Source organism: Trachemys scripta, chromosome 1, assembly GCF_013100865.1.
Source record: "Trachemys scripta elegans isolate TJP31775 chromosome 1, CAS_Tse_1.0, whole genome shotgun sequence".
Taxonomy (NCBI): Eukaryota; Metazoa; Chordata; order Testudines; family Emydidae; genus Trachemys; species Trachemys scripta.
In genome coordinates, this window is record NC_048298.1 from 249,616,086 (window position 1) to 249,640,946 (window position 24,861).

General features: G+C 43.4%; 1 protein-coding gene across 1 annotated transcript in view; it reads left to right on the forward strand.

The window, feature by feature from the left end:
* DOCK9 (dedicator of cytokinesis 9) overlaps positions 1-24,861 on the forward strand; it is a gene marked incomplete in the record, with an annotated part of 250,627 nt that overhangs the window by 52,884 nt on the left and 172,882 nt on the right. Inside the window, 2 exon segments of the mRNA XM_034758221.1 lie at positions 12,388-12,562; positions 13,823-13,890. Coding sequence (XP_034614112.1) covers positions 12,388-12,562; positions 13,823-13,890 — 243 coding nt within the window.

Below are 24,861 nucleotides of genomic sequence, written 5' to 3' on the forward strand. Positions count from 1 at the left end.
TACAAGACAGGCCCAACAAAGAAAATAACAGAACACCACTAGCTGTCACCTTCAGCCCCCAACTAAAACCTCTTCAGCGCATCATCAAAGATCTACAACCTATCCTGGAAAACTATCCCTCATTCTCTCAGACCTTGGGAGGCAGGCCAGTCCTCGCTTACAGATAGCCCCCAAACCTGAAGCAAATACTCACCAGCAACTATACGCCACACCACAGAAACACTAATCCAGGAACCAATCCCTGTAACAAACCCCGTTGCCTACTCTGTCCCCACATCTGCTCTGGCAACACCATCATAGGACCCAACCACATGAGCCACACCATCAGGGGCTTATTCACCTGCACATCTACTAATGTGATACATGCCATCATGTGCCAACAATGCCTCTCTGCCATGTACATTGTCCAAACCGGACAGTCTCTATGCTAAAGAATAACTGGACACAAATCAGACATCAGGAACGGTAACATACAAAGGCCAGTAGGAGAACACTTCAGTCTACCTGGACATTCAATAACAGATTTAAAAGTAGCCATCCTTCAACAAAATATCATCAAAACAGACTGCAAAGAGAAACTGCAGAGCTACAATTCATTTGCAAACTTAACACTATTAATTTGGGCTTGAATAGGAACTGAGAGTGGCTGGCTCACTGCAAAGGCAATTTTCCCTCTCTTGGTATTGACACCTCCTCATCAATTATTGGGAGTGGACCACATCCACCCTGACTGAATTGGCCTTGTCAGCACTGGTTCTCCACTTGTAAGGTAACTCTCTTCTCTTCATGTGCCAGTATATTTATGCCTGTATGTGTAAATTTCACTCCATGTATCTGAAGAGGAGGCTTTTTTTACCCACGAAAGCTTATGCCCAAATAAATCTGTTTAGTCTTTAAGGTGCCACCGGACTCCTCGTTGTTCACCTGGTGGTGTAACCCATCCAAGGTCCTGGCCGGCATCCCATTCGTTCCCCACACCACTCTGACAATGGGTGTCTCACTCATGGGTGGGGTGCCCGTTTGGAGGGTCACACAACTCTGTGGTCCTCTGGTTGCCCAGGGAAGCACAGATGCATCTCAGAATCCTGGAACTACGGGCCACGCACCTTGCTTGCAGGGCTTTCCTGCCCCTCGTCAGATCCCACCATATTTAACTGCTGTTCAACAACATGATGGCGGTTGTATACATCAACAAGCAGAGCGGGGCCTGGTCCCCCTTCATCTGCATGGGGGCCATCCTTCTCTGGAACTGGTGCCTCAGGCACGGGGTAACCTCCAAGCTGTGCACTTCCCAGGCACCAGCAACTCTCTGGCAGACATGCTCAGCAGGTCCTTCCATGTGAATCATGAATGGGAGCTCCATGACCCCACGCTTCACTTGGTCTTTCACCAGTGGGGCGCACTGTGCATAGACCTTTTCAGAACAGCTTAGAAACACAAGCTTCCCCTCTTCTGTTCCAGAGGAGTCCTTGGACCAGGCTCCCAGGGTGATGACCACTGAACACTGCTACACCTTCCCGCCCATTCCCCTGCTCCTGCAAGTCCTACGCAAGCTGTGGTGGAATCACATGACAGTAATTCTCATAGCTCCCTCCTGACCTCATCAGCATTGGTTCACCAATCTTCTCCATCTCTTTGTTTGCCCCGATTCGCCTTCCCTGCTTCCTGAATCTCTTCACACTAGTGTACGGCCACCTGCAGCACCCAACCCTGGCCCACTCCACTCCACGTCCTGCTATTTGGATGGGGCTTGCATGTAGACAGGGCATGCTTCCCCCCCCCCCTGCACAACATCCTCATTCACAACAGATGGCAGTCGACTAGAGACTGCTACCAAGCTAAATGGCGACACTTCAGCACCTGGAGGCATTGCCACCTCTACCCTCTGGACTCCGTCTCCATTCCCATCCTCCTGGACTACCTCCTTCACCTTCGACAGTCGAGCCTCACCCACTCCTCCATCCACATCCACCTGGCAGCACTCAGTGCCTTCCTTCCCGCTATGGATGGGTTTTCTGTCTTCGCTCATCTGACTATTGCCCGCTTCCTTTGCGGCCTTCTCAACCCTCTCCCATACAAATGGAAGCCTACCCTCTTTTGGGGCCTAAATCTCATCCTCTCCACCCTCACTAAGCCACCGTTTGAAGCCCTCGCAACCTGCTCTCTCACCCATCTCTCCATGAAGGTAATCTTTTTGGTGGCGATCACGTCAGCACGACGGGTTAGTGAGCTGGCGGTCATGATGGCTGACCCACCCTTTACTGTCTTCCATAAGGACAAGGTTTCCCTGTGCCTTCACCCCAAATTTCTCCCCAAGGTGGCCTCCCTGTTCCACTTCAACCAGTGTATACACTCCCGGTCTTCTACCCTAAACCGCATACCTCTCCCAAGGCGCACACATTACACTCTCTCGATGTCCATCAGGCACTGGCCTTTTATCTCCAGTGCACCCACGCCTTCCGTGCCTCACCCCAGCTCTTCCTCCCATTGCAGAGCGCTGCCGGGGCCACGTCCCCTGCTCGCAACGCCTCCAAATGGATCTCCCATTGTACTGAGGAATGCTACATTCTCTCTCATGTTCCCCCCCTTTCCTCTGGGAGTCACGGCCCACTCAAGGAGAGCAAATACTTCCAGGTCAACCTTCCTTGTGGACATTCCATGGCAGGACATTTGTAGGGCGGCCATGTGGTCTTCCGTCAACTCCTTTTTTCACTGACTATACCATCGCCCCTGCAGCAGTTGGACGTGCTGTACTACAGACTGTGTGACTTCTTGTGAGCTCTTGTACCCATCTCCATGCTGAGTACTGCTTGCTACTCTCTCACATGTGGAATCCATATAGGGACTATCACTCGAAGAAGAGGTGGTTACTTACTGTAACTGGAGGTTCTTTGAGATGTGTGGTCCCTGTTTGGCTTCCCATACCTGTCCTCCATCCCCTCTCCTGTAAGCTCCATCACTTGCTGGTAAGAGGGACCTGGAGCTGTGTTGACCCACACAGCCTCTTAAGCCTCGAAAGCACAATAGGCTGATGCACAATATAGTAGTGTCCATTGACCCACACATGTGAACAATTCCAGCTCTGGTGCATGGCACGCATGTACACCCACATTTGGAATCCAAATGGGGACCACATATCTTGAAGAACCTCCAGTTACAGTAAATAACCTCCTCTTACCCAATAACAATGCTGATGCCAAACCTTTAGTAACTTAAAACTAAAGGTTTATTAATGAAAGAAAAGTTATTAATGGTTAATCATTATCATACTGTAGCAAAGCGAAGACTCACCGGTGCAGCACCTCTTGCTGGTTGTCCTGGGAATTAGCTCGATTCCAGCCTGGAGTGTTTTCTGCAGGCTGGTGGCTCACCTGTCTCAGGCCTCCATGTCCCTCCCGGGGTACCCCTTTACCTCGGGGTTCTGCCCCCAGCAGTAACCCACAGTCTGGGTCTCCCCTCCCAGGGGAACCCCCAACCCTCTCACCCATCTTGCCTCAGTGGCTACTGCCAGTCGTCATCTAGCCCCCACTCACTGGGGCAAACTGCAGTCTGTCATGGCCACTCATCATTGGCAAGGAGGTTGGACCAGCTCCCTCTGCCTACCTCTGGGCTGCACTTCCCAGCCCCAGTACCTGCATAGGCCTTTACCAAGGCCTCAGCCTGGGGAATTGCCAGGCTGGAGCTCCCCAGCTCCTCTGGCCTTTCCCCAGCCCTGCTCTACTCAGCTACCCTTTTCTCCCAGGCAGCCAGGTCCTCTCTCTCCACAGCTAGAGAGACACTGACCCAGCTCCTCCTTGAGCCCTTATAATAGGGCCAGATGTGGCCTGATTGGGGAAGCAGCCACAGCTGGGGCCATGCCCCAATCAGCCTAGCCTTTTCTCTCAGGAGCAGGGTAACTGCCCCACTACACATACATAAAAATGTACAAATCACATACATACAAGTGATTTTTTTCAGTGTTCATAGATCAGGATCATAACAGTGATGTAAGAAACTGCTAGCTTGCAAAAGCCTCTCTGGAAATTACCCAAGCATATTGCAGGGTCATCTTTCCTTGTTCAAAGCTTCCTTGTTAGAAATCTAGCCCAGAGACATGAAGCAGGAAATGAAGACCAAATGGAGATATCCTGGGATCCTTTATATACTCTGCCATGTGCCTGGAACTTTACTGACCCAAACAAAGCTCACAGCCTCTGTTTGTGGAAAGTTGCTGGCCCAAGATGGAGTCCAGGGTCACATGAGCATATTACATGCCCTTGCATGCTTTGATGACAGGGGGCAGCCATTGCCTATATTCTTTCAGAGGTGTCCACAGGAAGGCTTACTGGGCAAGTGTCCTTAGTGGGGCATCAATACATAGCTATCTGGCCTTAATGTAACTTCTGCCTGGGGTTTTAAGCTTTCGTGAGTGAATACCCACTTCGTCAAATGCATGCTTATGCTCCAGTACTTCTGTTAGTCTTAAAGGTGCCACAGGACACTCGGTTGCTTTTTACAGATCCAGACTAACACGGCTACCCCTCTGATGCTTGATACATGGGGGTTGTAACCCAGGAATACAACACATGAATATTGGCCATAGACTTGTATCTTATACATAACTTCAGATACAAAGATGATACATGCATATAAACAGGATAATGGTACTTAGCAACTCGTAACTTTTCCATTGACACCTTATATGACATACTTTATACAAGATTTGTTGCAATTGTATAACAGTGGTAGCAACAATGATAAAAATGGTCATATTAAATCATACAGAATCATACCTTATCATGCCATTTTAGTGTAACATTAGAAATTAACTATTGGAAGTCAGAATATATATTCAGTAATGATTCTGAATAAATGACCAAACAGTTTGACTTTTGATGCAACATTTCAGTTCTTGAATAGTAATACAGGATATTTCATTGTGCCTTGTCAACTATAATCAGGGTCCCGTGTAATCTGTGCTTCAGTGCCCACAAAATTTGTTGCAGAATTGAGTTTCAGAATTTACCCTTTAATTAAAAAAAGGGTTATTGGCCTAACTGTTGTAAAGAAAACTTAAAAATATTAAGAAGGTAGACCAATGCAGTGCTATCTTCCTGACAATAGACAGCTGTTTTTTTAGATGGCCTGAGACCATATATACAAGGATTGTGAACTGTCCCATTTATCTCAGTGATTAAAATAGTAACCTTTAAGTTTCACAATTTACACTCATTATCTATTTAATTGCTGATCACATTTGGCAGAAAAAAATTACCCCAAAAGCCCAACCTGCCTCTACCTTCCCATTCCTACTGAAAAATACAATTCTTCTTCCTTGATTAGTGTTCCTATGGGTGCTCAACATCAGGATGTGCATATGCTCTGTACTCTTGATCAGAATGTGACTCACAACTGTGCACCTATCTCAGGGCAGACTGTCAGAAAACAAGGACAGACACCCCAAACTGGTGGTAAATTCTATTGTTAGATTTTACCAAGCCAGTAACAAATATGAATCCTAAATCACTATACGAGTTTTACCATGGAATCACAGATACTCCACTTAGACTCTCCCGCCTATTTTGCCACCCAGACAAACTGAACTTTGTGATAAAAGGTTATATAACCCCCAAATCACACCACATCAGGTTTCTCCCAATCCCCAATTTCCATACCTGGTCAATTGGCTCCTGAAGGGTGGCTAGTTTCTCAAGGTACAGATAGCAACTACCAAGGACCCATCCTTGTTTGACTCCTTAGGCTTCTGGCTCAACGCAGAAAAATCTGTACCCACACCCACTCAACAGTTAGACGTCATCGGGACCACTCTGGACTCCTCCATTGCTGGAGAATACTTGCCCATGGTAGGTTTGCCAAATGTCCAGCCTCATTTCAGCAATACACCAGAGCCTGCAAACCACAGCATGGGCTTGTCTGCAATTCCTGGGCCATATGGCAGCCCCTACGTTTGTGACACCCTTAGCGAGACTACACTTCTGATGTCTTCAAGGCTGACTTAAAACTATCTACACCCTCAACAAGCACATTGTATCCAAGCAGGTGTTGATATTTCATTGGGGCTTCGATACTCTAAATTGATGGGAAGATCCACAAAAAGTATACATGGGAGTTCCATTCTTGGAGCCTCCTCCCACGAGGATCATTATTGTAGATGTCTCCCTGCTAGGCTGAGATGTGACTTTCACAGCTCAGAGCAAATGGACCCCCAGGAGGCAGCCTTCCATATCAGCATATTCGAACTCAGAGCAGTTTGTTTACCAGCTCTTCCTACCCCACATTAGGGGCAATCCAATCCAAATAATGATGGAACAGAGCAACAATGTACTATATCAATCAACAAGGAGGAGTAAGATCATACTTCTAATGTTCCAATTCCGTATCACACTTCATACAGATTTCAGTGGTTTACCTATCAGGACTGGAGGACGCTGTGGCGGATTCTTTCTACAGGCATTTACGCTTCAACAACAAGTGAGAGCTCAACAACACAGTAGTCTGAAGGATATGTCTTGTCTGGAGTCATCCCGAGATAAATCTCTTCACAATACCATTCGATGTGAAGTGCAGATGTTTCAGTTTGAGGGGAGGGCATGGCAGCAACTCAACAGGAGATGCTCTAGTGATCCCTTGAGCTTGCATATTACTATACTCTTATCATCTGATGCCATTACAGCTCAAAGTCTTGAACAAGTTGAAACAGGAGAAATTTGTAGCCATCCTCATATCACCATCATGGCCAAGTCCGGTATGGTTCCTAGCTGGTTTGCATATCTCAGCAACCACCTCTTTGCCTTTCCCTGACAGCAGATCTCCTCACTAAGGAAGGAGTCAAGTTCCATCACTCACCTCATCATCTCGACGTTTCACCTTAAGGCCAGGCTACTAAATGGCTCCCTAGTATAGAACAAGACTGTTCTACAGAGATACATTCAAAACTGCTCAATAATAGGGAATTCACTAAGAGGAAAACTTACCTACAGAAGTGGAAACATTTTCAAGTTTGGTGCAGCCACCCATGTTTACCTGCTCTCAGGTCTTGTCTGGCTTACATTCTCGATTACCTGCTAAATTTAAGAAGCACAGGATTATCACTGATTTTAATTAAGGTTCACCTGGTTACCATCACAGCTTCCCCCTCTACCCCACCATCGAGCGGTTTTCAGTCTTTACTCACTTGACCACTGCAAGGTTTATTAAGGGTCTGTTCATACTTTCTCCTCCTGTCAAGGAACCTACTCCACCATGGGACCTCAACATAGTTCTTAATAAGCTGAGGTAACTCCTGTTGAATTTACAGAGAGATGTTTCCTCCTTCATTTGCCCCTCAAGACATCCTTCTTCACAGCCATCGCCTCAGTTAGGAAGGTATGGGGAACTAGGATTCCTGATGGCTGACCCCACCATACATTTCAGAGTAGCAGCCGTGTTAGTCTGTATTCACAAAAAGAACAGGAGTACTTGTGGCACCTTAGAGACTAACAAATTTATTAGAGCATAAGCTTTTGTGGACAACAGCCCACTTCTTCGGATACACCATACGTTGTTTTCTGTTGGATACAATATGACATTACAGCTGCACCCTCACTTACTTAGTTTCTTCGGAGTTCCACATTAATCAGGAGATTCACCTACTGGTATATTATCCCAAGTCTCACTCTTCAAGAGGAGCTGTGAGCTTCCATAGAGTGAATGTAAGAAGAGGTCTCATATTTTACTTTAATAGAGGTAAGCCCTTTAGGATTTACCTGTTGCTTTTCATCTTGATAGCAGAATGAAAGAAAGGACACTCTATCTCAACCCAAAGACTGTCTAAGTGGGTTTTGGGATGCAGCTTAACATGTTATTAAGCTTCCATTAGGACTCAATATAACTCTGTGACCTAACTGAAAAACCCACCTATCTCCGTCATCTGCTGAGCAGCCACCTGGTCTTCAGTGCACACGTTTTCCTAGCACTACACTCTTGTGTCTGTTTCCAGAACTGGTGCTGTTCTATGGTCTGTACCAGATTGGTCTCATTGGCGCTCTCCTCCATAATTGAGGTACTGCTCATGAATCTCCTGAAGTGGTGCCCCATAGGGACGCTACTTGAAGAATAGGTGGTTCTTTGAGTAGATGCAGACGGGTGTTCCACTTAGATGTGTGCATGCCCAGTGTGCCAGAACTGGAGATTTTTGTCTAGTAGTACCCGTAGAGGGGTGACGCTCGTGGCTGTGGCCCTTCCCTGGCTATATGAGGTGGCACCGCCCTGACTCCCCTCAGTTTCTTCTCACTGCACATGGCTGGAGTCAGAGCTGTGTTTGTAGTGTGATTGTAGTCTCACAGCCTCATATTTAGTCTTAGCCTAGTTTATAGTATTTAGTAAGTTAGAATTAGATAATATTAGTTGATAGTGTTCCCCAGTGATATTCTCACTGGGGTTTAAACACTGTCCTTCATGTGGAATGGTAGTTCCCAACAGCAACTCCCGCAAGTGGTGCTTGCTTTGTTTCAGCGAGGCCCGCCTTAAAGAGCACTGTTCAATTTGTAAATCGTTTAAAAAGCAGACTCAGGTGGCACAGGACCTTCACCACAAGCAGCACTTGCTGCGGTGTACTGAGGCAAACCTTGGGCTGAAGATCGCCTTTGGGTTTGGACGCTCCTGCTGCCTCTTGTTCCAGGGCAAGCACTTCATCAAAGAGGCGGGGGAGCCATTCTCCATGATCGGCGCCAAAGAAGAGGTCTCATAAGACCAATTGGGATCGCTCCAGGTCACGAGGCGACTCCTCTCCCCCAGGAAAAGTGCGGACCAGCACAAGTCTGGTTCTGGTGTGTGGGATGGCCTGGATACCTCTGACTCTTTCTTGGTACCAAATGGGAAGGGCAGAAACCCCATACTGTTGACTCCAGGTCCAGCCTCTGGGCATCCATTGAGTCCAGTACCAATGTGGGAGATGCTGAGTACAGACTGTGTCCATGTCGTCGGTGTACCAGGCATCTGCAGACTTCCTCTGCCTTTAAGTCCCGACCTCATCGTTGGTCCAGCACTTTCCCAGGCCTGCACCTATGCTCCACCCCACCCCAATGGAGTGAGCCGCTGAACCTTTGTGTCTGTCGGCACCACATTTAGATACTCCCTTTTCCCTAGTGAAGATGGAGCTGGAATCAGTGCGGGGGACCTCAGCACTGGGACTCTCTTTGGGATGCTGCATTCGATGGCGCAATTGCTCCCATGGCAGCTCACCAGTTTCGACATCAACACGTTTGGGCGCTCTGGTACCACTATTTGTGATGGGACTGATGCTTCCCATGGCCCAGGCATGCTCAATACTGACATTCTGCTTTCATTGGGGGTGCTGATTCCCTCTTTGTTCTGGCTGATGGATTAATCAGACCACCTATTGGCTCCGTCAGGTGTTGCGCCGCCCATGTGACCGAGATCCTAGGGTTCTGATTCTGAGTTGGAGTTGTCATCTTCCTGCTCCACATCACCAGATGAGCTTTGAGGGCCGCAAATGGACCAGTGTGGCTCCCAAGGTTGGTGTGTGCCCTCTGACCAGGATGGAGGTACCTGGCCCAACCCCTATTGGCCACCAATGCCATACCTATAAGAGTGGCCTTGGACACAGTGGGACACTTGTTGTTGGTGGAGATCCTGCTTTTGGTCTTGTTCGAAGTTGAAGTCACCTGCTCAGTCAATAGTGGTGGCTTCGGATCGAGCACAAGCCCAGGCGGTCTTCCTCCCCGCAGAGCCGATGTTGTCCTCACTCCAGGGGACTTCTTTGCGGGAGCGAGAGCTGTTTTTGGCTCAGCTGAGACCTTCGTTCTTATCACCGGCTGATACCGTGCCTGGTTCATCCTCCTCTTCTATTCCAGGGGACTTTAAGGCATATCAAGACCTTTTACGCTGCATAGTTGCATCCCTGGGCATCCAAGCAGAGTTCCTCCAAGAGAACACTCCCAAACTGATGGATGTTTTATAGCTTGCCATTCCTGGGAGAGTGGCCCTTCTGATCAATGATGCACTCTTTGAGCTGGTGAGAGCCCTGTGAAGTACACTGGCCTCAGTACCGATGGATGCAAAATGCCTGGAAAAGCGCTACTTTGTTCCCATGCAGGGATTTGAGGGGTGCTTTTCCGACCTGCCCCCGAATTCTCTGGTCATAACGGTGGTAAACAACAGGGCCCAGCAGGGAAGTTTCAAGTATACCCCCAAGGACAGAAACTCCAAGCAGGTGGATCTTGTAGGCAGGAAGATCTATACCTCATTGTCCTTACAGATGATGATCGCAAATCAACAGGCTTTGCTGGTCAAGTATGATTTTCTTAATTGGTCAGTATGGCTCAATTCAAGGACAGTTGCCCAAGACATCGCTTGAGAAGTTCCAGGAGTTCGTTGAAGAAGGCTGCTTGATGGCCAAAATGTCTTTGCACTCTGCCCTTGATGTTGTGGACACCTCAGCCAGGTTTATGCCGTGGCAATAACCGTGAGGAGGGCTTTCTGGTTGCAAAACATCTGGGATCATTCTGGATGTCCAGTAATTCATTGAAGACTTGCTCTTTGATAGCTGAGTCTTGTTCTTGGACAAGACTGATGACACTTTGCATTCCTTCAAGATTTCCAGGGCTACCTTGAGGTCCTTGGGAGTGTACCCTACAAAGAGGGATAGATTCCACAAGAGGAAGCAGTTGGGCTCAAGCTGAGGACTCAACATGCCCTTCCTTGGCACAGGGCAAGCACTCATTTTGACTCCTCTGTCCAGAGCACTGGTCCAGTCGTTCCCCCACCCCTTTGGGGATAGCCTGGCTTGCTTTTACAATGCTTGGGACTCGATTATCTCCAACAGCTGGGTCTTAGACACTGTCAGATTGGGCTGAGCATTACAGTTCCTTTCCATGCCCCCTTCCCCACCTCCTTCCCCATGGGACACCTCTCATCAGACACTGCTCATCAAGCAGATCAGCTCCCCAGAAAACAAGGATATCTAGGACACAGGTGTGGGCCTCTGGACATTGCTGTCAAAATTCTTCGATCAAGAGTGCATGGGTGCGCACACATCCTGAAGTGGACCACCCAGAGGGACACTGCTTAAAGAAGGAGGAGAAATCACTTACCTTGTACAGTGAATAACATTACCTCTCCTTACTTTTTCTGCTGCCAAAACCCCTAGCTTCTCTTTCTAAGAACTCTATCTTTATGTGATCGGAATAAAGATCTGTGGCATATATTGAAAATGCGAGGACACTGAATTTAATATAAAAATATAAAACAAGGCTACTGTAGTAATTGTATTACTTATAGTCATACTAATTAAATGTAAATTTTTAATTAAAATTAAGCAACCACAGAATTTCCAATTGGCTGCACCAGAGAATCCACGGCTGTTTTTGTAGAATTCAGGTGAAGTTGGCCACGGAGTATATGAAGTCTTGATTATAATTACAGAACATGGTGACTGTGTTGATTGGGGAAGTGAGGAAGCAGGACTAATTCCATAACACATTGCTTATGGAAAAGTACAGCCAAAGGAGGGCACTCAAAAAGTAGACTTACGACTGTAACAGATCACTCCTGTTGGTCTTTACTTGCCTGTGTGTCAAGGGCTCTCATACTAAAATGTTAGCGACGTGGTTTCATGCTTCTGAACTTTGATCTAAGGACACTCATACAGGTGGGAACTTTTACTATAAGAATTTTATTACTGAAGACACTCACGCAATTTAAATAAATACCTGTAGACTGAGATTTTTAGTGCTACCTATTTGCACATTGTATTTGCTTTTAGTTTGTAATCGTCAGTAGGGCGATGGTAGGAAACAAAAGCGTAGGTAAATTAAGTTGCTTTCAGTGTTTAGACCAGTGGGGGGCAACCTGCCGCCCGCAAGCCACCCGCGGCCCGTCAGGATAATCCGCTAGCGGGCCGCCTGACAGTTTGTTTACATTTGCATGGCCGCCCGCAGCTCCCAGTGGCTGCAGTTCGCCGTTCCTGGCCAATGGGAGCTGTGGGAAGCAGCGGCCAACACGTCCCTGCTGCTTACGCAGCTCCCATTGGCCAGGAACGGTGAACTGCGGCTACTGGGAGCTGCGGGCGGCCGTGCAAATGTAAACAAACTGTCAGGCGGCCCGCTAGTGGATTATCCTGATGGGCCACGAGTGGCTTGCGGGCGGCAGGTTGCCCACCACTGGTTTAGACTGTCACTATACTATAAAAATCTTTCCAAAGATGAAGCCTCAGAAAAAAGGAGGCATCACTTTTTAAAAAATTACACTTGTGTTGCAGTATATATTTTTTTTATCATAGATGAACCCCAGAAAACATTATGCAAGACAGTTTCCTGTCCTGTTTTATAGGAAGGGGGAGGTGGAAAAACTTGGCTAATGTGGAAATGTCTTTTTATTTTATTGTAGAACAACAAAGTGAAACGTTTTGCTTTTGAACTCAAGATGCAAGACAAGAGTAGTTATCTTCTAGCTGCAGACTGTGAACTGGAAATGGAGGAATGGATAACTACTTTAAACAAAATTCTCCAACTAAACTTTGAAGCTGCAATGCAAGAAAAAAGAAATGGAGAATCTCATGAAGGTAAATAATTTTGTTATTAGTGGCTGCATAATAAATTTATTTGGCCAACATTGTAGGTAAAATCCTAAAGTAAGGATTTGTCATGCTTAGCAGCTAGTGCCTTCATCATTTATGCTTCCTGTAATACTGTAGATCATGGGCCTTAGCCTGTCCTCGTGAAATGAATGAGTTTTGCCATTTCAGCCTTGTTTACATGAGAAAGTTGCACCCGTATAGTTTATATTGATTTAATTAAAACGGTATAACTAAATCAATAATGCACTGCTGTGCATGAACTTGTTTAAGCTACTGCACTTATGATGTATTGTATCCATGCAGCACAGCCCTGTATCTAAGTGCATTATGCTCTGTGTGGGTAACCCAGGCTGCCAAGGGCTATTGCTAGGCTCTATGCATTTTTGCTAATTTTCAGAGGATTGTGGTACTTAGGGTTAAACTCCCATGATCCCTTCTGCTATATCATATAATTCAGTTGGTTCTCGGTAGACCATGCCATTTATGCATGGAGGCCTGAGTGTAGTTGTGATGATACATTTGCAATGAATGTGAGTCACAAATAGAATTTTTTGGGCCTCTTCAAGCAGCATTTAAGCCCATGGGAGAGGGCCCATCCAGTCCAGTTGACCCAGGAACAGTGGAGTGTGTGCAAGTAACTAAACAGGTTACTTCAGGTGTGAACTGGTGCAGTGTGGGATAGCAGTGGGAGGACTAACTGAATTGATGTAATTATATCAGAATGACAATTCCTCCACATAGATCTTACATTGATATATCTCCCTCCAAAATAGTTAAGTCAATTGGAAAGCAGTTTGACTTCTGTGATTTAGGTAGCAAGATAAACATACAAGACAACTTATCTATGGACGCAAACAGTTTTTGCTGGGAAAAAAAAAAGTTACACTGGTGCGACTTTCCCATGTACACAAGCCCTTCTTTTAATCAGGCTTGAACCCTGTGTGTATTGTTAGGTAAAGGATTTGGTGTCCATGTGGGAAAAGAAGGTACAAACTACTCATTTATGGAATTGCAACAATTGCTTACACCCTCCAACAAACAGGAAAGAACGCAGAAGTCACTGAATCAAAATGAGAAAGTGGGCAATGGCACACAGTTGTCTGCTCTTTATTTTTGTTGATATCAACATTTATTATTGTTGATGAAGTAGTAATTACAGTCCTCATCTAGTTGTTGGAAATAAAGTATTTTCCTGAAGTTGTTAATGGCTGTTTAATTTTAAAATTTTCTATTTTGTAATTGCAGATGATGAACAAAGCAAAATGGAAAGCTCATTATCCAGTTTAGATAGCTACTTTCCTGAAATTTCCAAGGTACTGTATTCCTTTAAAGCTCGTATCAGTGATTGGAATGAAATAAGTGAGATCTCATTTTAATAATTATGGAGGCACAAGGTTGGGCTTTTGGTCCAGAAATAATTGGTCAATTGACTGGTCAGATATTGTCAAATAATGTGAAAAATGGTCAAATATTTTAAAGCACTTATTTATTAGAACAATAACGGTAATAAAAAAAAAAAGAGTGAGACTTTGTCTCCAGTAGCCTAAGCTTTACATAGATACTATTGTGTTAATTTGGATGAAGTATATGGCCCCAATGAGTTAAATGTGTTAATCACTGTCCAACATTAAACAAGGTTCAAGTTTGGTATACAGAGATCTCAACCTTCTTAATACCATGGCAAACCCACTATAAAATTAATGCCAGAGGTTAGAAATTTATTGATTGAAACACACAAAAGGAAAAGAATCAAAATCACACAAAGAGCTTTGAAACTCAAATTGATAGACTATTGGAGAAAGGTGTGGTAGGTGAGGTAATATCTTTTATTGGACCGATTTCTGTTGGTGAAGGAGAGACAACTAAAATACAAGGTTACAGCTAAAATACAATACAGATTGTTTAGTATAAGAAGCTAACATGTCGTAAGAGACTATTTAAGGTGAAATGGGGAGTTAGCACCTCTGAAATTGCAATATGAAGAAGGGTTAGTGGATTATAGATTGTTATAATAAGTCATAAATCTACTGTCTTTATTGAGTACATGATTTTTAGTGCCTACAAAGTTATAAATTTAAGTTCCCAGGCTCATCTTTTGAAGGCCTTGTGCAGATTTCCTTTGAGGGTGAGGATTGAGAGGTCAAATATGGAGTGATTGTTTTGTGGAAACGTTCGCCCCATCGGTGATATGGAGTTTCTTTTATCATTTTTCTGTGTGAGTTAATTTGAGAGAGTAGTGGTTTCACCCACATTGTTGCTATTGGGGCATTTAATGCACTGAAAGGAGGTAAACCACATGTGAGGCATGTGTAGTATGCATGGATCTTGAAAGGACTGTTGGGGTGGGTTACTGATCATCATAGCAGTGGAGATACGTCTGCAGATTTTGCATGTGTTTGTGGCAGGGTCTGGTGCCTCTTTGAGTTGGTGGGTCCTGGACTATGGGGAGCTTGCTTCTGATGATGAGCTTGGAGAGGTTGGGAGGTTATTTGAAGGCCAGAAGAGGGGATTCAGGAAATACTTTCTTTAGGATGTGATCCCCATCGAGTATGGATGGTAATTGTTTAATGAAACCCGGTGTGGTGGAAGATGAGAACCAGTGATGTATGGTTGGAGGTTCTCTCGGGGTATTTATGTGGCCCATTCCATGATGTAATCCACTTCTCTGGGGGAGTGTCCTTGTTTGGTGAAGAGGGTTTAAAATATGTTAAGGTGTATATGCTGGACCTTCTCCTCAGAGTATATTTTATATCATCTGAGTGCCTGGTTGTGGACAACAAATTGCTTGGTAAGTTTGGGGTGGTTACTGGATCTCTGAAATTAGGTGTGGTGATCCCGGGGTTTCTTGTATATAGTTGTCTGTAGAGTTCCATTGTTGAAGCTGATCATGGTGTCCCGGAAGTTGGTGCTAGCGTGGGAGTGTTCTAGAGAGAGTTTGATGGATACATGATAGTGGTTAAAGTTGTGGTGGAAGTCTGTAAGGGAGTTTAGGTCATCTGTACAGAGGACAAAAAATTTATCACTGTATTTCAGGTATATGATTGGTGCATTTGTCCAGAAATTCTTCCTTGAGATCACCCATCAAGAGGCTGGCATATTGGGGAGCCATACTAGTACCCACGTTTGTTCCCATGGTTTGGGCAAAATGTTTGTTGTTGAAGGTAGAGTTGTTGGTGAGGAGAAATGGCTGAATTTAGCAGTATGTTTGGGGTGGATAATTTAGTGGTTTTCCATGGTCTTGTGGATATTTGAAGTGGGCTGCGATGCTGTCATGAGGGATGTTAGTGTGTAGGGAGGTCATTGACATCCATGGTGGCAAGTACGGTATTCTGAGGGAGGTTATTAATGATGTGGAGTTTCTGGAGGAAGTCGGTTGTGTTCTGGAGGAAACTGGTGCTTTGTGTGTTGAGTGGTTTGAGGATGATTTCTAGGAGTCACAACATTCCGTCAGTAAGAGTGCCATGGTGAGATCTGATGGATCTGCCTGGGTTCCTTGTCTGTGTGTATTGGGAAGCATGTAGAAGGTCGTAGGGATGGTTTCATGGGGGATGAAGTTGCAGAGTTTCTGTTGGGGTTGTTTCAGGAAGGATTTGATTATATTCTTAAATTCTTAAGTGTGGTGTCTGCTTTGAGTTCTTCATAGTAGGTGGTGTTGGAGAGTTGTCAGTTGGCCTTGTTGATGGAGTCATCACGGCTGAGGACCACAATGGCGCCCACTTTGTCTGCTGATGTAATCATTATTGGGTGGTTGGATTTCAGCGAATGTATAGCAGTCCTCTCAATGTTAGATTGTCATGGATGTTGTTTAAGGATTTCAGACAATTTTTTTTCCTGAAGCAATCAATGTAATGATCAAATATGTGGTTTTGTCCACTGTGGGATGTGCAGTCAGATGATTCTTTTTTCTTCTGATTGTCAGTGGGGATGTGGGAGTTGTGGTGGTATCATCTTTGTTACGAGAGAATTCTTTGAGGCAGAGTTGGTGAAAGAATTCTTCTAGATCTCCACGTTAGTTCTGTGTCTGCTTCTTTTTGAAGCAGTAAAAATCATGGACTCAATAAAGACAATGGATTTATGGCTCATTATGACAATCTGTAATCACTAACCCACCTTTAACCTATGACTGCAGAGGTGTTAACTTCCCACTTCACCTTGAATGGTCTCTTGAAACATGTGTTAACCCTTTACGTTTAACAATCTGTTTCACCTTGTATTTAGCTCTGTCATAAACAAATAGTTAAGGGTTAATGTCTCTTTTACCTGTAAAGGATTAAGAAGTTCACCCAGCCTAGCTGACACCTAACCAGAGAACCAATGGGGGGATAAGATGTTTCAAAAAAAAAAAAAAAAAAAAAAGGAAAATTTCCTTTTTTTAGTTTTCACTTTTAACCGGAGTGGGAAAGCTCCAAAATTCAGCCTCTTATCAAGTAGTAAGTATTAGTGAAGGGAATAAATAGGTTTATGTTTATTTTCTTTGTAACTTGTCTTGGGCATTAGGGAATAGTCAAATTGGGTATTTTTTGTTTAACTAAGTTTTTGCCCAGGGAAACATCCTCTGTGTTTTAAATCTGTTGTCTGTGAGATCAGCTTGTATGCTATCTCCCAGAGGGTTTCTTTTACCTTTCTTTTCTTTAATTAAAGGTCTTATTTTTAAGAACCTGATTAATTTTTCCTTGTGTTAAGATCCAAGGGAATTGGATCTGGACTCACCAGGAATTGGTGAGGGAAAGGAGGGGGGATGGTTAAATTCTCCTTGTGTTAAGATCCAAGGGTTTGGATCGGTGTTCACCAGAAAATTGGTAAAGAAGTCTCTCAAGGCTCCCCAGGGAAAGGAGTTAGAACTTGGGAGTGGTGGCAGCAAAACCAGATCTAAACTGGTAATTCAGTTTAGGGGTTCACATGCAGGTCCTCATATCTGTACTCTGAAATCCAAAGTGGGGGTAAAACCTATGACAAGCTCTGACACGCTGATTACCTTTCCCAGACCCTAGTTGGGAATGATAATCACTTTCCTGCTTTAGACAAAACAGACACAGTAGGGAGAGAAAAGATAGGATAGTAAATATGAGGGAAATACACCTTTTGTTGATATTCTCAGAATATAGGATGGTTGGTCAGTCATGGACAGATGCTTTGGGCTGGCAGGCTGGCAGGTTTCTCTAGACCCCAGCTCACGTCGCTGGCCAGTGACATCATGTAGTTAGTCTAGTCAGGTCACTCTCGTTTACTGGTCCTTTTCAGGCTGAGCAGAGCTGGATAGGCAGTCTCGTCTCATTGTGCTGGTGCCACACAGTACAGTTCAAGATCAAGTGAAAAGCCAAGAGAGGGAGGACCAGTAGTAAGATAGGGAAGACAGGGACAGAAAGGAGCACATGTGGGACGGGAAAAGAGAGCAGGATCTCACATGTATCAAGCTGGGTTCCTCACTGGTGTAGTAAATAAAAGTCAAGCTTCCCCACTGGAGTATCAAGGTCTGGTGTCACACCAACAGGTTTTTTTTCCACAGTCACAGAGATGGTAAACATTTTTTTCTCCTCCCCAAAGTTTTTTTTTTTTTTTTTAAAGGGCCCCCAAAAAGGTGATAGGTGGAATAGTCCCATCCCCTCTCATTTTTTTGTCCACGGTTAAGTCTAATTTCCAACATTCCAATTTTGGTTCATTGATTTCTGCTCCTCTTGTTTACCAGTCATAATGTTAACACAATCCTTGAGTGGCATCAGTAGATCCTTACTGTTTAAATTAAGTCAGGCTTTCTGTCTTCTCACATCTTTTCTTAAACAGTTTTATATAACAGATCATTATAACAATTCATGAATCTCTATCCACTTTTTACCAGTTAGGCTAACAATTAAAATATGCCTACTAGTCCTCAATTTTTACAACAATACTTATGCCTAATTACAAAAAACAACTGAGTTATTTCAACTTAGAAAAATGTAAAACACAGTGAAATTAAGTTATAAAACATGAAAGAATAGTTATTACCATTTAACAATGTTACTTTAGCATTTAAATGTGAACATTATTCAAGACTGAACAAAAGAAAAATGAAATTAAATAAAACACATAGCGCTGTAAAAAAAAAAAAAAAAAGTCATTTTTAAGTGCACTTACGCTAGGTAGGCAGCAGGCCAACTCCTCAAGTAGGTTAATGTCTCTTACCCATTTCACTTTAATGGGAGTGGCAAAGGTTTAATGACTGAACCACATTCCCTTCTGAGTTAATTTCTGTATGTTCGTTTAGTCCGTTTAGACTGTAAGCTCTTTGGGGCAGAGACCCTGTCTTTTTAACTTGTTTAATGTGCTTTGTAAACTGCCAGGTATATTGATGGCATGATATGCAAATAAAGATATACATACACAAATACATATGTTTGTTCTAGAAGATTCCAGTCAGTTAAGATATTCAACTTTCCCAACAGATAACATTATCATGTAGTAAAGTGAGTGATTAAGACATTTCAGTAGGTCTGCTAACAGATGGCACCATGATTCAATCAAAAAGGTAGGCCGCCACCTGTATCGGGGCATTCTTTCTGGAATATATGACAGGATTTGACCTTAATCAAATAATAGGTGGTTAGTTGACCAGTCAGTTGACATTAGTTGACCAGCCAATTGACCAGCTGGCCAAGCCGATGGAGGCACAGTTGCAGGTCTGTAGTTGAGTTGAGTTAGAAACTCACTTGAAAATTTCTTCATTTGCAGATGTTGGCATCTCTAGTATAAACTGATTTTGAAAAATTAAAAAATATTCATTAGATATTGCTGTTACTCATAACTCTTTCTATCTGTCATGGAGGCTGCCTCCCTTAGCGCTTACTGTCTTGTGAAGTTCCTAACTCCAAGTCTCTTGTTTCTGAAGAGTTAAAAAGTCTGTAGGGTAGTGAAATAAGTGTGTGGAGGAATCTTCTAAAGCAGAGGTGGGCAAACTACGGCCCGTGGGACCCTCCTGCCTGGCCCCTGAATTCCTAGCCCGGGAGGCTAGCCCCGGCCCCGGCCCCGCCCCTGCTGTTCCCCCTTCCCCGCAGTCTCCCCTCCCCCGCAGCCTCAGCTCTCCCTGCCACCGGTGCAATGCTCTGGGCGGGTGGGCCTGTGAGCTCCTGGGGCAGCTCAGCTGCAGAGCCCAGCGGCGATGGTGTGGCTGGCTCCAGCCAGGTGGCGCGGCTGTAGTGCCGCCAGCCACCGGTGCTCCAGGCAGTGTGGTAAGGGGGCAGGGAGCAGGGGGGTTGAATAGAGGGCAGGGGAGTTTGGGGTGGTGGTCAGAAGGCAGGGGTGAGGATAGGGGTTGGGGCGGTCAGAGAGCGGGGAACAGGGGTGGCTGTATGAGGGCAAGGGTCCGGGGGGGGGCAGTCAGGAAGGAGGGGGGGTTGGATGGGGTGGCGGGGGGCAGTCAGGGCAAGGGTCCCGGGTGCAGTCAGTGGATAGGGAGAAGGGGTGATTGGATGGGGCAGGGGTCCCCAGGGGCAGTCAGGAAGGGGGGGTTGGATGGGACAGCAGGGGGCAGTCAGGGGCGGGGGTTCTGGGGGCAGTCAGGGGACAAGAAGTGGGGGAGAGGTGGATGGGGTAGGGGTCCTGGGGGGGGGGGATCAGGGGAAAGGGGGGGGTGGATGTGGCAGGTTGGGGGGGGGGGGCCGGGCCACGCCCCCCTCCCCTAACCAGCCCTCCATACAATTTCTGAAACCTGACTCAGCACTCATGCCAAAAAGTTTGCCCCCCCCTGTTCTAAAGTACAGGGTGGTGATAGAAGTTACTTGGTTAGGCTATTAGCAAATTAAGCACTTTTTTGTATAAGGTTTTATAAATAAAATAGTGTATACCGATATGCTTAAATCGCTGAACTATAAAGTTGTTTCACTTCTAAAAAAAAAAAAAAGTTTTAGAAGTCAGTAAAGGTAAATGATGGCTTCCCAGGATCACAGAGCTGATGGAAGCAGCCAGATTGCCCAGGGGCTCTCAAAACTTAGCAGCTCTCAGGGCAGTAGGCGCTATTGAGCGCCTTCATTTTCTGCTTGTGAAAGCAAAATAGTTCCTGGCTTAAGATTTATATGCAGGCACATTTCTTTCTTTAACATTTTAATTCATTCAAATAGGTTCTGAAGCATGTTTATGCTAAAGCCAGTTAACCCAGTGCTGTGCATGTAGTTTCTATAAGGCTGGTTATTGATTAGTTCTCATGCTATCAGTTGGACAGTGTAGAGGCCACTGAACGTGTTATGTTCCTCTATGATGGTCTGGACAGACCCAGATTTGGTGCATTACAGAGTAGGATGCCTGTGCGGGACAGGTGACTGACTGGGGGTGGGGGTATGTCTTTTCAGTTTGCTTTCACTGGGTCAGAGTTGAAGATGATTCGTACAGGAAAGTTGGTAGGCATTTGAAGCAGATGACCATACCACATTAGAGATGCTAACAATTGACATCTTTAACCTGGACATTGCTCTGATGAGCCTCAACTTTGAGCCTTCCCTATTCGCATTCCATGTTCTAAAATGTAAGGGAATAGTGTTAATTAGAGAACGAATTCATTAATAAATCAATAGCATTTTTGTGTGGGAATTGGGTAGTAAATTCATCAGTGTCAGCTTTATTAGTACTCACTTTAAAAAAATTATTACATTACTAAAACACTCTAGTGATATTGGAGATGACATTTCTTAATTCAGTCAGAATAAATTAGCAGGATAATACTCAGAACCAGTCTTGCTGCCTTCATTTGTCTGCATCACTTTTGTAGAGTAAGTTGAGAATCATTTTACAGATTTTGCAGAAAGTTACTTTATATATACAAAGTCTGTAAAGCACAGCCAATAGTAGGAGAAATCAATCTATAATTGTTCAGTTTGACACTAGTTCAGTTGCATTTTTTAATATACTGAAAATGAAATTGTATTATCATTCGCAATCAAATTTTAAATACAGAATTTTCCTTTACATAGTTCTATAGCATCAAAGGAACTAAGTTTGTTAGTCTATGGAAGACAATTTAGAAAATGAATATAAAACTTGACCTTTTAATGGTACAATGAATATTTTTTCTTTTTTTAGAATATAAAATCTTAAAGAAGAATGTTTAGCTCTCTAGATGACTTTGGGATTTTGCTTTTATTCATGTCTGTTTTGCGCCTGCTTACTAAAGCTAATTTTAGTTTTACTAAAGCTGAAAATGCTACTTCCTGTTTCCATGAACTTTTGATGGGAGTTGTTTTGACTTTAGTCTATATATTTGTTTTAGGTTTTTTTTTTTTTTTTTTTTTTTTTTTTTGGTACGTTGTTTTTACTATTTCTTTGGGCAGTGATGGTTTGTTATTCCATGCATGCAGTCTACTTTGCGTTGTTTCTCTCAAAATATTTTTTCCAGAAAATATCTCACTCATTCTGTCCTAGTGTAGTTCTTTCTTACTACTTAAATGATACCCTGTAAAACTTGCTCTAATATTTTCTTTATAGCATATAGATTTTTCCTACTGAGAAATAGATACAAAAGAATTTTGTACCGTTTTGTTAGTGCACTCACTGTGTTTTGACTGGATTACTTCTGTGCAGTCAGCTCCTCTGGGGGTCCTTGTCTTCTGTTCTCCATCTGTATCAAGTTATCTAGTGGTGTCTCTCTGCTGCTAGTGTATCTGATATGTTGATCTCTCTACCATTCCTTTAAAGGAAGACTCAAGGGGTATCATGTAAAACACGTGAGCTGTCTTTAGCTGATTTTTGGACCCTAATAAGAATAGTATAGCACCAAGTCTCCTGCTTCCTGTCACTGTCTTTTTCTTTGTAATTGAAATATTGCTAAACAGGATGTGATGGACAGGAAGATTGAGTTTTGATACAAAAATAACGATAATGTACAATATTCTAAAATGCAAATATGCGTCTCTTGGAGTTGTGTGCCAAACTGCATAAACTTGAAAATGTTAGGCTTACCATATTTTTGTAACAGAGGTTGTGTGCTTCAACACTTGTACATTAGAACACCTGGACTGTACCTATCTACATGTCAGCATACCTCTTAGAGTTAATTCCTCCTGGTCAAGAAAACTGAGACACAGGGGCTAAATAATTTACTGAGAGCCATAGTGGAAGGTTTGTGACAGAGCAGGAAATAGAACTCAGGTGTCCCAAGTCCCAAACTAGTGCCCCAACCATTGGACTTCCTCCCAAAATATATACTTTTGTGGCTTATCCCTAATTCTGGTGTTATGTTATTCCTCCCAGTAGGCAAAATATGTGGATTGTCAATGATAGCACCACCATTCTAATTTCTGCTCAGTATGCTTCTCTTCCCCCTTTTAATTTTTTTTCTCCACCTGATACGCCTTCCTTGTTTTCTGCATTTTTTTAAAAATGTTTCTCTGATTTTCCCGACCCCTTATTTTTTTTCTATAGGAAAAAAAACCAGCAGTATTATTTTATATATGGAAGGGTTCTGCCTAACTATTTAGCTTGTTTGTACAGCCTTTCCCTGAGTGTTAAGAGCATGAAGTAGAGAAAGATCAATAGGATTAGTCGCTTTTCTTCTGATTATTTTTCTCAAGATTTTTACCACAGGAGACTGTTACAGTGGGAATAGAAAAGAGGTTCCCAAGCTGTGGTCTACAGAATATTTGCTGGTGGTCTGCAGAGAGGTGGCTGTTCTCATGGAACTGTTTGTTCCCTGCATTCCAACTGAGAAAAACAGAACAAAGAAGGATAAAATGGAGAGCCAAAATAGACACTGTCAGCTTTTTTCCCCCCCCTTTCATCCCCAGAAATGAATAGGAAGGTTTTGTCAAGGTTTGTAATGAACACTTTCTGGCCAAATTTCAGTGCTGGTAACTCCATCTTCATCTTCACAGGTCTCAGAGTGGATAAAAATTGATGATTTTTTAAATTAAATTAAAATTTAAATGCAAATTTGTTTAAAAAACAAGTATTTAAAACTAAATTTAAAATTAACAGTTTGTTAAGGCCTACACTAATAATAATTTATTAAAATATTTTAAATATAAAAATATTAAACAGTATATGTTTGCCAATGCTTAAAGAAAGTCAGACTGTTAAACCAGCTTTTGACAGCAGTAGCCTCTTCTGCAGATGCAAAGAGACTGTTTTCTTCATTTCAGTTTATTCAAGTAGTTCACTTCAATGACTAGTTCATTCAAAGTTAATAAATCAATTTGGAGTTGAAATGGTAGGTAAGCTTGCTTTCCTTTTACAATACAAACTAGGGGTGAAAGGTTGAAATCTACCAGATCTAGAATTTTGAAGGTCATGGTGACCACAAACAACCAGTTCCATTAATTAACTGCAGATAATACTTCCTCTGTTTAATAAATCAATTTGTTTTCAATGCAAAACATGTTTTGATAAACTTTCCTATAAACTTTTTTCTCGTGTATCCAGCACATTTAAGGTAGCTTTTATTTAATTAAAAACACAGAGATCCTGTTTTTGTGCATTTTTAATTGAATTTGCATTTCCATCCAAACAGCTTGGCAGAAATCACAAGTAAAAAATTAATAATAATATAGTAAATAAGAAATTCATCATTCATCATTTTCTAACATAATAAAATAAAGTGAAAATTAAGAATAAATGTAAATAATGTATATAGTTGCTTAAATAAATGGGTATAGATATACTGTATCCTCCTGATTAGTGGGAAATAAAAGCACCAAATGTAAGGCTATATTTTAGTTGTAAACCAACTTGTTTTAATCATTACCTATCAATGAGAGCCAAGAAAACAACTAAAAATACAAACGCAAAGCATGATTAAAATTGATTATTTAAATCAAGGTTTCTGCTTGCTTATTTAAATCATGATTAAAGTCTGTGATTTAAATTGGTTTGATTTAAATCAGTACACCCTTCTTGGCCTATTTGGCTGCCTTTGACACAGTTGACCATGCTCCTCCACTTGAAATTGTTTCATGCCTGGGTTTTGTTGACTCCGTCCTCTTCTTGTTTCCCTTCTACCTCTTGGATCGCTCCTTCAGAATCTGATTGTTTGGGTCATCATTTCCTCTTCCTCTTTTGGTGTGGATTCCTTGGGCTCCATCCTTAGCTCCATTTCTCTTCTCCCTCTAAACCCTTTTTTTGTGTGGGTAATCTCATTTGCAAACATGGTTTAGACCACCATCTTTATGATGGACTATCAAATTTACTTGCCTATTCTGGACCTGCCTTCCTTCATCAACTATAACATTGTGGACTGTCTTTGATAATTTCGTTCTATTTCAAATTATCTACTGAAACTTAACATTCTCAGAACTGAGTTCTTGATCTTTCCCCCAGAGCTCTTC